Source organism: Myotis brandtii, unplaced genomic scaffold (genome assembly GCF_000412655.1).
Source record: "Myotis brandtii unplaced genomic scaffold, ASM41265v1 scaffold399, whole genome shotgun sequence".
NCBI classification, from domain to species: Eukaryota; Metazoa; Chordata; class Mammalia; order Chiroptera; family Vespertilionidae; genus Myotis; species Myotis brandtii.
In genome coordinates this window covers 993,449-1,004,898 of record NW_005365325.1, presented here as the reverse complement: position 1 = coordinate 1,004,898, position 11,450 = coordinate 993,449, and the positions used below count along the sequence as shown (strand labels likewise).

At 42.4% G+C, this 11,450-nt stretch overlaps 1 protein-coding gene across 1 annotated transcript in view; it reads right to left on the bottom strand.

Annotated features, from left to right (window-relative positions):
- The window catches only part of DCDC5 (doublecortin domain containing 5), a 157,714-nt gene that overhangs the window by 843 nt on the left and 145,421 nt on the right, over nucleotides 1–11,450 (bottom strand). The window contains exons 27-28 of the mRNA XM_014545214.1: nucleotides 9,168–9,277; nucleotides 5,709–5,849 (exon numbers count right to left, since the gene is read on the bottom strand). Of these exons, the coding sequence (XP_014400700.1) occupies nucleotides 5,709–5,849; nucleotides 9,168–9,277 (251 nt within the window). The remainder of the gene's footprint in view (nucleotides 1–5,708; nucleotides 5,850–9,167; nucleotides 9,278–11,450) is intronic.

Genomic DNA, 11,450 nt, shown 5'->3' with positions numbered 1-11,450 from the left:
CCGCCCCCAGCCCCACTCCTGTAGCATCTTAGACTGTGATCTTATTTGGAAATAAGATCACTGCAAATGTAATTAGTTAAGATGAGGTCATTCTGGACTAGGGTGGGCCCTTAATCCAATATGACTGGAGTCCTTATAAAAAAGGGAAAATTTGGACACAGACAGGCACATAGGGAGAATGACATGTAAAGGTGAAGGCAGAGATCGGGTGATGATTCTACAAGCCAAGGGATGCCAAACATTGCTGGCAAACCACCCAAAGCTAGGGCGGAGGCATGGAACAGATCCTTCCCAAACCCACTTCAGAAGGAACCAACCCTGCAGGCACCTTGATCTTGGCCTTCTAGCCTCCAGAACTGTGAGACAATGAGTTTCTGTTGTTTAAGCCTCCGGTTTGTGGTACTTTGTTACCAGAGCCTTAGCAACTAATACACAGATGAATACAGCCATTGGGGTAAGAAATGAGACCCCTGATGACTTGCTGGGTCCTGATGAGCTGGCCAGGGCCTTTCCCGTGCCCTTGGCAGTGCTCCTTCTACCTCAGATTGAGCATCCAAGTGCAAATCACTTTGCCTAACTTAGCCATCATCGGGGAAATCTTCCAACACAGCAGCAACTAGACCAGTGATGGCGAACCTTTTGAGCTCGGCATGTCAGCATTTTGAAAAATCCTAACTTAACTCTGGTGCCCTGTCACATATAGAAATTTTTGATATTTGCAACCATAGTAAAACAAAGACATATTTTTTATATTTATTTTATATATTTAAATGCCATTTAACAAAGAAAAATCAACCAAAAAAATGAGTTCACATGTCACCTCTGACACGCATGTCATAGGTTCACCATCACTGGACTAGACCATAAAACTATTCCTTGAAGGCATCAGTGAACTCAGTTTTAGCATTACCAATAACCATGCCTGAAATTCCTACAGCACTGAATAATGGAAAAAGCACAGGCTTTGAGGTTAGGCAGATCTGGGCTCCAATACCGGCCCTGCCACTTATTGGTTGGTGGCAAGGTATTTTGCCTCTCAGAAGTGCAGCTTCACCATTTGTGAAATGTGAAAGTGGAAGTAGAAAACAGATCTACTTCTGAGGGTGGCCCTGAGTATGGAATGAAACAGACAACAGTGTAGAAGGCCAACATGGGTTCTGGTGCGTGTAGACACTCAGCAGCGTTAGTGGCCTTTCCCTTCCATGTTTCTGATTTGATCCTCATACCAAAGGACTTGCCCAGCAGGGCAGGAGGCAAGACCCAATTCAGGCCTTTCACACCAAGACCAGAGATCTTTCCCTGGGAGGAACCACCTCCAGGACTGAGCCAACACTAAGCTGTGCCAATCCCTCCTTCTGTCACTCTAATAACATTTAAAGTGGGCTTCTGAGGGTCGAGATGATCTGGATGCAGGTCCTAGTGAACACCTGTACAAAGGCCTGACCAAGCAGAGAGATAGGCTTCCCAAGGTCACCTGGGGTGCCAACTGAATCTCACTACTGAATCAGAATCAGACTTTTAAAGTTGGGTGGGACTTTAGAGATGGAAGACTTTACATTCCTCATTTTATAGAAGAGGAAGCAGGAGCTCAGATGGGGCCCCAACCACTCAGCATCAAGCTGAATGCTCTCAAAAACCACAGTCTAATGTTCCTTCCATTCTATTATGCCCCCTGTAGCTACAGTGTCTTCTCAGCAATGGAAGAACCAGAATAGGTCCACGGAGAGGTAAATTATTCTCAGAATAAACCTTTGTCATTGAAGAGAATTGTGGCTTTAGTGGAATCAAGGTGCCTCCCAGCTTTGTGATGCTGAGAGCAAGGCCAGGTAAAGGTGGATTTCAAGGTGGTGCTGCAATAGTAATGTAGCGAAGGGGTGGGCACATCAGGGCTCTTTCACACCTACTGTCATTGGTGGTGAGTTTTGCTCATCTCAGCCCCAGCAGCTCTTTAAGCAGCTCATGGCAGTTTCCGAGTAGGTGGAGGGGGCGAGGAGCAGTGACTCGTGTTTGGAAATCTCCTAAATTGGCTGACTCCCATTTACATGCTGTTTCTGGCAACAGAGATCAGTCTGGGTCACCTCCATGTCACTGAGTAAATATGCTGAAAATTATTACTATTTCAGACAAATGTTTAACTGTTCTCAGATTATCTATGACACCCCAGGCCAGAGTCACAGCAATCTAACCTGGGAGTGAGTTTATTTTACTTGGTGATTTATGGAATGAGAATTCTGGGCGCTCTGTGGGACTAATTTAATATGAAACATTCAGATGTCTGTCTTATAATGCCATTCATCTTTCCTTAGCCTGCCTGCACCAGGGGGCATGTGGTTCAGAGTGCAGACTCTCCCGTCTCAGCCACAAATCATCACACTTGTGAAAGGGGGTGACATGTCTTCCCTTCCAAGCCCGGCTGCCTGCAGCAGAGAGGCAGCCAGCAGTGAAGGGTCCATCTGGGCACTGATGAGAGAAGAATGCTTTCTACTCTATCAGGCCTTAGGAGTGTTTTGAAAGTTACAACTAGCAAAGAAGGGATCATAGTCAACATTGCTTTAGATTGCCATGTGATAAAGGAAGTTCAGTCAGTTTCTACTGCCTTGTCAACAAGTGCAAGACTTGTTTTATAACAAACTTGTGTAATAGTCTGTGGATTGATGTGGTAATGCATGCCTTAGTTCGGGCTGCTATAACAAAGTACCATAGGCTTACAAGCAACAGAAACTTATTTCTCACAGGTCTGGAGCCCGGAAGTCTGTGATCAGGGTGCCAGCCTGGTTAGGTTGTGGTGAGAGTCCTCTTCTGGGTTGCAGACTGCTGACTTCTTTCTCCCTGTATCCTCACATGGCACAGAGCAGAGCAGAGGAAGGAAGCTCTCTTATAAGGGCACTAATTCTATTCATGAAGGCTCCATCCTCATGACTTCATCTAATCCTAATTACTTCCCAAAGACCCCACCTCCTAATGCCATCACATCAGGGCATAGAATTTTAATACATGAGTTTTGGAGGGACAAAATATTCAGTCCGTCATAATACATGTGATGAGGTAAATGGAGTGAATGTGTCTCCATAACTTGCCAACCTGAGTGTGCTTAATTTAATATGAAAGGTCTAGTCCAGCTTTTATATTAGTTCCCTTTGATGGCTCCCCACTGCATTTAAAAAAAGAAAAATTTCAGCCCAGCCAGCGTGGCTCAATGGTTGAGCATCGACCTATGAATCAGGGGGTCACAGTTCAATTTCTGGTCAGGGCACATGCCGGGGTTGCAGGCTCGATCCCAGTGTGGGGTGCGAAGGAGGCAACCGATTAGATTCTCTCTAATAATTGATTTTCTATCTCTCTCTCCCTCTCCTTTCTTCTCTGAAATCAATAAAAATATTTTTAAAAGATAAAATAAAAAGAAAAAGAAAAATTCAAACTCCTTAGCATGACTGATGAAGCCCTCCAGAACCGGCGTGTGCCCACCCATCCCTTGCTTCATGCCCGTTACACCAACGTTCAAGACCTCTGCACTGTCCACGTAGCCACACCGCTATTGCATACACCTTTGCATGCCCAGCACTCAGAACAGTGAGTGCCTGGCTATATTTATATAAGAATTAGTTCCTTGAAAACTCATTTTCTGTTTTCTAAGGAAAGTATCTATCTCCCGACCTATATGGATTTCATTTATGGGGCAAGAGAACTATTTTGAAAATTAATTTTTCTAAGAGTACTTATTATGAAATGAAATAATATCCTGTGGAACTTCATAGTTTTCGATGAGCCTGCCAGGGCTTAGAGCAAGCACAGGACAGAGAGGTGTAGTCTCCCCGCAGCAAGAAGCTCCTACAGTGGAGAAAGGGTCACTTTGGCAAATAGGACCCCTTCCTGCCCCTGTTCCAAAGCTTTTCCTCTTTGTGCAATAAGAATGCCTAAGAAATCTCCAGGAAGCTGGCTATTGCTCCCACCCTCAAAATGACTCTGCTCCTTTATAAATGTATCCTAACCCTGACATTATTCTTGTGACCTTTAAGATTTCATCGGCACCGAAGGCAGCTTAATTAACATGGGAAGCTCAGCACCTCAACTCATTTGATTTGCCTCCAACGTCTGGGCCTGGTTATAATCTCTGGGTGGGTGGTCTGGACACAAGGACATTTCCATTACTTCTCAAGGAAATGGTGATGAGTAAACGTGAGGACATTTAGACTCAGACTCTTACACAAAGAAGCAAGTGCTTGCCTTCATAACCTCTGAACATGAGAATAACAGTGTCCATAGGGCTCTTGAAACCGTACTTAGCACTTGGGCCACGCCCAGCTGGGGGGGCACAGAACTCCTGGGTGGGCTTCTCAAGTGTGGTCAGCTACCACTCTCTGTTCCAGAGGCTCGTTGAATGCAAACTACCTGTCCCACCTCCAAATAAAAATCTCTGCTTTCGAGTCTGGGACTCTGTGTTTTATCACACCTGTGCACACATTAAACTTTGAGAAGCATATGAAGGAAGCATTCTTGCTGACCCACGAATGGCTCAGGAACGATTGTTTTTAAGATAAAAGATGGGATTTAAAAGTCCTTAGAAGAGAAAAGCAAGGAAGACTGAAGAAAGAAGTCAAAAGGCGAGGAGAAAGAGGACAGGAAGGATGAGTGTGGTAGAAATCTAAAAAGCAATATAATAAAATCTTATGCTTTGCGGGGTGCTAACCCTGGCATTTCTTGGGGTCCCTCCTCTCCTCCATTCCTTTCCAACTCAGTCCGCTGGCTTATTTAAGGAGAGTGTGCCTTTAGGCGCTTTCCTTTATAACAGTTGCTGGTGGTGGCACCTAGAGATGACTGGCAGCTGCCTCAGTTGGTCTGACAGAGCTGACATTATTGACCATCCTTGTTGGGGGCCAGAAAGCTGGCAACAAGGTCCTTGCACCTGAAGGGGCTAGCAAGGCTGGGACCCTTACCCACACAGTTTTCCCAGACTTGTTTGGGATGGTGATTATCAGTAGAATGAGAGCAACATTTGTAGAATGAGAACAGCCTTTCATAGCTTACCAAGAAGTCTGTAACTATTTACTGAGATATGCTGTACTGAGAACTTGTCCTTCTGCTGTGTCTCTCCCTTAGAGATTAAGAGGAACAAAGAATACATTCCTCTTGACAGACCTCCTATTCAGTGTGTTATGTATAAATAGGATTGTGTGGCTAATAAAGTTGCTTCAGTTCATCGAGAGAACTGGAGTCCTCCCGATCCCGCTTTCCTGTCTTTCTTTCTTTTCTCAATTCCCACCTCCCTGCCTCAGCCGGCTCAACCTTGTCAGGCTGGCCCTGACACATCCTCACCCAGGCCAACACACCAATAGTAATTCCTAAGTTGGACACACTAGGACTGATAAGCCAGGACCTAATGGAGCCAGCAGCTGACTGCACCTTGTATCTAGCCATAAACCAGCACAGGATACCGCAGATAATGAGTGATGGCACGTCCAATTCAGAATCACCATTTTCCTTGCCGTATAAATATAATTTCCTGTCTCCTTTCTTCCTCCCTCCCCCGACCCAGTTGCACCATGGATGTAAGCACTTCCTCACTCCTCATATATTTCCATTTGCACATATGGTGCAGGGTGACAGCCTATGGATAGTAGAGTCACATCACAGACGGGAAGAATTAGAAAATATGAGAGCGGGCAGCAGGCACCCACTGAGCACCCACGGTCCGCGGCCGGTCCACTTACTCTCATCAGCCCTCTCCTGAGTGGTTTTTGTTGATCTTGCTCTGCAGTTGCTTCTGGCCAAGCAGCCCCAACCATGCCATTTACGCCGAATTCTAGTTTATTGTGCTGAGAACAAAACTGCTGCTCGTTCTTTCTGCTCACCTATGAGGAGGGGTTGAGATGTACTCAGAGGCAGGCGGGGACTGCAGACAATGGTGCAATAAAAACAACCGAGGAGCGCCACTGGGTCCAAATTCCACTTAACCCAGGACATTTGCATCGGATTTTGTAATGTCCTTGAATAACACAGACTTGTGGGTTTTGATCGCTTTCTTCCAAATGATGCCAGGAAAAATGTGCTGCCTTGGTCCATTGCAAATCTCGATGGCCCTCAGCACACCTGGGCTATTATTAAAGGTTAGCTCACAAATGCTGCAACAGCTATTGGCTGCAATTTCTAAGTGATTCTCTCTTAAAAGAGAACAGGTGTATCTTTACCTTTTGTTGTTTGTTTGTTTGTTTGTTGCTTTGTTCTCTTGACCCGCAAACAAATATTTAGTTTTTATGAACAATCAAGAAAAAAAAAGGAAATTCAAGGTTATTGCTTTAAGAAACTACCTCTGCATTTTGAATCATTACTGATGTGTCCTGTTTTATAAAGCTGATATAAGCACCCAGATAAAATGATCCTTATTTATAAATGCTGTTGGTTAATCTCAGAATGCCTGTCAAAAGGCATATTGCTTTTAGTTCACTTGCATAGAAACATACAACTTCACTTCAACACTTCCCCAGGCAACCAAAGCTAGAGTAGGGCAGAAACATCTAGAAAAGTTCTTCCCCCCAGGACAATCACCAATGCTGATCTGCTTGTTCATCACATCTGGATCACCTTAAGGGTGTTTGAGAACCAGCAGGAAATACATTTCTGGAGAAAGCCATGGACTTGAGGATGGTTGCTATAGTCTTTAATAATAAATGGTTTCCAGTTGATAGAAAAATATTGAAATGTGACTTATACATATGAGGCTGATTCAAATTTGATAAACATGGCCCCAAAGGAAATTACTGGGCTTATTAAAAGCCTAGGAGGGCTGAACAGAATTGCAGTCATCTTATCCCGGAGTCCTTGCTGGAGGTGGGGTAACGGCTCCCCAGTCTACCTTCCAGCCAACCACAGAGGAAGGTCAGTAATAAAGAACGGGGCTGGCCTTAGTCTAAGCTAGACAAGCCGTTGTCAACGAAGCCAGTGTTGCTGCCTTGCTGGTGGAGTGTGATGTGTTGATGACTGTTATATTACATCTAAAATCCCATTTACTAGTAATAGGAAAGTTCAGTGCAGAGTCTTGCCTTATGTCTCCTGGTACTTGATACGCATTGTGTGATATTACCAATTTTCGCTTCAGGCGTTTTCACGTGCCACAGTGAAGACTTCACAGGAATTTGCACATTTGATCTAGGCTGAAATTATGCCATTTTCATTGCAAATCAACTTATCCGTGGCAGCAAAATGATAGGTACTTTTGCTCCTAGAGAAATGCCTTTGTTTTCAAGATATTTTGAAAAAACATAAAATGCTCTGTGACTATGGGGATTGTGATCCTGTCATTCTAGGGAGGGGCTCAGCAGGTTAAGAATCCTGTTGGTTTTATGCTATACGCCTAAAGTTAATATAAAATAATATGGACTATAAGCTGTAATTGAAAAAAATTTAAATTAATAAACATAAAAGAATCTTGTTAGCCTACTTCATAACTGGGAGTGCATTTCTTAACCCTTCTTGTTTGAACTTTCTTTTTTTAAAAAAAGAAGAAGAAGAACAAAACAAAATGCAATCTTATCTTTCTATGCTCCACAAAGCTGTTCTGGAATGCCTTCACATCTCTAACATCCACTGTATGTAGAGAAAATGTCTGCAAAAGGGCAAATTGCTGTGGAGGTAACACAGGAAATTTCACCTCACTGTGCTCTGCTTTTAGCGGGGTTGGAGGCGGCAGCAATTTATTCCTGCAGCCCCACTGACTTGAAGACAGGGAGTAAATACTGGGCCTTCTGCAGCGGTACCCAGAGCCCCCTTCAGCGGAGATGATCTACTGCCTCCCTGCATCACATTAAAGTGGTGGATGGAGGAGTGAGCCCAGCTGAGCCATTCTGTACACACCTAGCCAGGTTGCAATTTATATTCAGACAGAGCTGTGAGTGGCTTTCAGAGGAAGAGAGCGAAAAAGAGCATTTCTCTGGAAATGTTCTACCCAGACCGGAAACCAAACTGCGATTTGTCACTGTTATTTTTTAAAAATGATTCTTTCATCAACGCAGGAAGAAACTGACACCTAAGATTGCTAAGAATTTTTCTTGACCCTGCTATTAAAAAAAAAAAAAATCATTCCATGACTTTTTCTTCAAATAGTGCATGTACCCTCTCCCAGAGTTTCTGTATCAAGGACACAGCCCATGACTTTTGGTTACTGAGCTTATGTGCGCAATTATGCAGCTTCACTCTTGTGCATAACATCTAGCCGTGCCCTATATAGTCCTACACTGTTCCTACAGGCCAAACCCAGGGGAAATTGGAGGAGGAAAGACTGACTCACGACGTGGCATTCAGTGGCTACCAGCCATTTCCTTTTCATTCAGTAAATACAGGATTTTAACATGAAGATTTGGAAAATATGGTGACTGAGCCAGAAAAAATGTCAGTCTGGGTCAAATTTAATGGTAGGTGGTCAAAGAGTCTATTTTATTATTTAAATATAAATATAACTTGACACCACTAAGTTATTTTTCAATAGTAACTAGTAGTCTTCTTTCTTTTTTCCTGGAAGAAAATATACTTAACATAGTTATTTTACTGGCATTACTTTGTCTAGTTCTGTTCCCTTTCCAGGAATAGGGTTGAGGAATCAAATGCTGCTCTACGTAAAATGTAAAGGTCATAGCTTTTTAAAGAGAGAGACAGCATAAAATTAAAAAGGATGGATGGGGAGGGGTGGGAAGAGATTAGCCAGAGATCTTCTATGCATACATGCATAACCCATGGACACAGACAATAATGCAGGAGGGGGTACGGGGGTAGAGGGTGTCAATGGGGAAAAAAGGGAATATCTGTAATACTTTCAACAATAAAGATTAAAAAAGGGGCGGGGGATGGCCCTGACTGGGTGTTTCAGTTGATTGTAGTGTCATCCCTACACCAAAAGGTTATGCATTCGATTCCTGGTCAGGGCACACACCTAGGTTGTGGGTTCCATCCCTGGTCCAGGCACCTACAGGAGGCAACCAATTGATGTTTCTCTCTCACATCAATGCCTCTCTCTCTCTCTCTCTCTCTCAATAAAAAATTCTTGGGTAAGGATTAAAAAATTAAAAAGGATGAATAATAATCACATCAAAGCAAGTATATTAGTACACCTATATAGGCTATACAGGCAAAATACAGCACAAAATATGATGGCTCTGCTAGAAATTGAGTCGATGTACCAGAGACTGCAGCTTCTCGGGTGGAGACACCACGATGTCTGTGGCTTCAGGGCCCTGCTGCCTTCGGATTCTGGCATAATTGGCTCTGACCTCCATCAGTTGTTTTAACTCTGTTAAAAAAATATTTTGAGAGGCAAGTCAAGGCATTTATAGAAAATAATTAAAAGTCCAGGGTAATGAAACACTGAAGTTTCTTCAGAAATCCTTCACTCCATGCCGGACTCTCACTACACACTTGACTTCTTATCACATCACATAGGTGTTAACATTCTTGGGATTTCTACCCAATGGCAGTTGCTGGAGAGGGCTTCCTTCCAGGCATGTTATAAAGCCTGAACTGAAAGCTAACCTAGGAGTGGTCTAAAAATTGAACCCACTGAGAAGATGGTAAACACAGCAGTGAGAACAGTTCAGATCTCATGACAAATGGCATAAAGCACTCTTTTAATTTTGTCAGGGGTATGTATGAAAGAAACCATTCTAATGGCATCTGATTTGTTTTGCCAAAAACCCAATGTGATTTTTTGATGACTAACTTCCACGTGCTAAATGTTTTTACATTATAGTACACAAAATGAGTTATTATAAAGTATTAGTTTTGAAACTCCTAGGCTGTCTTATTTTCTACTACACATAAGCCATGAAGCCACAGAAAATTATGAATTAAGTTTTTAATTAATTAACTATCCCTTTATAAGTATATACATGCTAGTAGCCTTTCTCTTTTAAACATTTTGAATATTTAGATTTCTATAAATAATTATTTCTAACTTAATTCTTTCAGAAAAAAAAACAATGAGATAGCACTCATATAGTAAACTAAGTTTCTAAAGTGCAATTAAATTAAAAGTCTGTAATCAATCAGATTTTTTAGAACACATATCACTTACTGGAAAGAATTCAGACAATTGCAGAAAACCACTAACCATATGCAGGTACTATGGGGACCCACTTTTATAAAAAAGAATCAACATTCACATCATAGTAATCCACGTGCTTACAAAATTGAAGATGGAAAAACGAACTTTGGTCCACACAACCTAGTCACAGGTTCACAGAGCCAACAGAGAGGGAAATTGTAGGGAGAGTGATATTTGCATTTCCAATTTTCTCTCTTCCCTTCACAGTTTTTATTGGTAACGAGCCTGCCTCTGGGAAAGCAGCCTACATTTCTCACTGTATTTTGGATACCCTTTGGCTAGGTTGACTGCAGCATTCTTAGGTTTATTTATCAGAGAGGTCCAATGAACACAGTGAGGCCAGGAGGCTGAGGTCCAGACGACAGAAGGCCAACCCAAGAGTATGAAAGATTAAGCATACCAGTAAATAATGAAGGGACTTGGTAAGTACCTCCTACTATTCAATTGTGTTGTAATATTTCAAGTGTGTTTACATACTTAGATTGAAAACTCTTTCAGGAAAGGGACCCGGAAGGGTTTCTTTTATAGGCTATGCACTTTGGGAACACACAAAGCTGTCAACTAATGCCAATGATAAGAACCCCAATGATTGGCATATTCTTCCAAGGAACCACATCATGAGGGTCTGCAGGAGCTGGGGTGTTGGGTAATGGTGAGTGACAGGGACAATAGAATACAAAGAATACAAGATTGGAGCCTCTTCCTTTGTACAGGAAGGTGCTAGAGGAATAGTTGTAGCACGCTAAAAAAATTGGTCATCCCAATAAATTCCCGTTTCCCTACTTTTTAGTCTTCATTCCTATGCTTTTGTTCCTTCATGACTAAATGTAAAGAACTAATTATGACAGTTTGAAAAGTTTTTGGTTTACATACCTTATATATAACATAGTAATAATCATTTTATGGTGACCTTTTAAAAGAAACAACCTAGCTTTATTACTTTAGAAAACCAGATAATTCACTTCCTATTCTTTTAATGTCTTTAGAGTGATAGCAATGCTCTTCAGAATTTCCTAAAAATGATGTTTTTGCTGATCTATGCTTACCTACCAAAAAGGGCTTTAAATTCCTCAGGATAAATAAGATAAAGGACAACAGTTGGTTTAAAAACAAATACATGTTCTTTTCCACTATCTACACTAATAAAAGAGAAACATGGTAATTGGCGTACGACCGCTACCCTTCCCATTGGCTAATCAGGGAGATATGTAAATTAACTGACAGCCAAGATGGCGGCTGGCAGCCAGGCAGCTTAAAGCGAACATGAGGCTTGCTTCCTTCATTGAAGGAGAAAGCCAACGTTCCCCGCCTGCTGCTGCCAGCCTCTGAGCTGGCAGTTTGAAACTTTGTAACACTTTCAGCC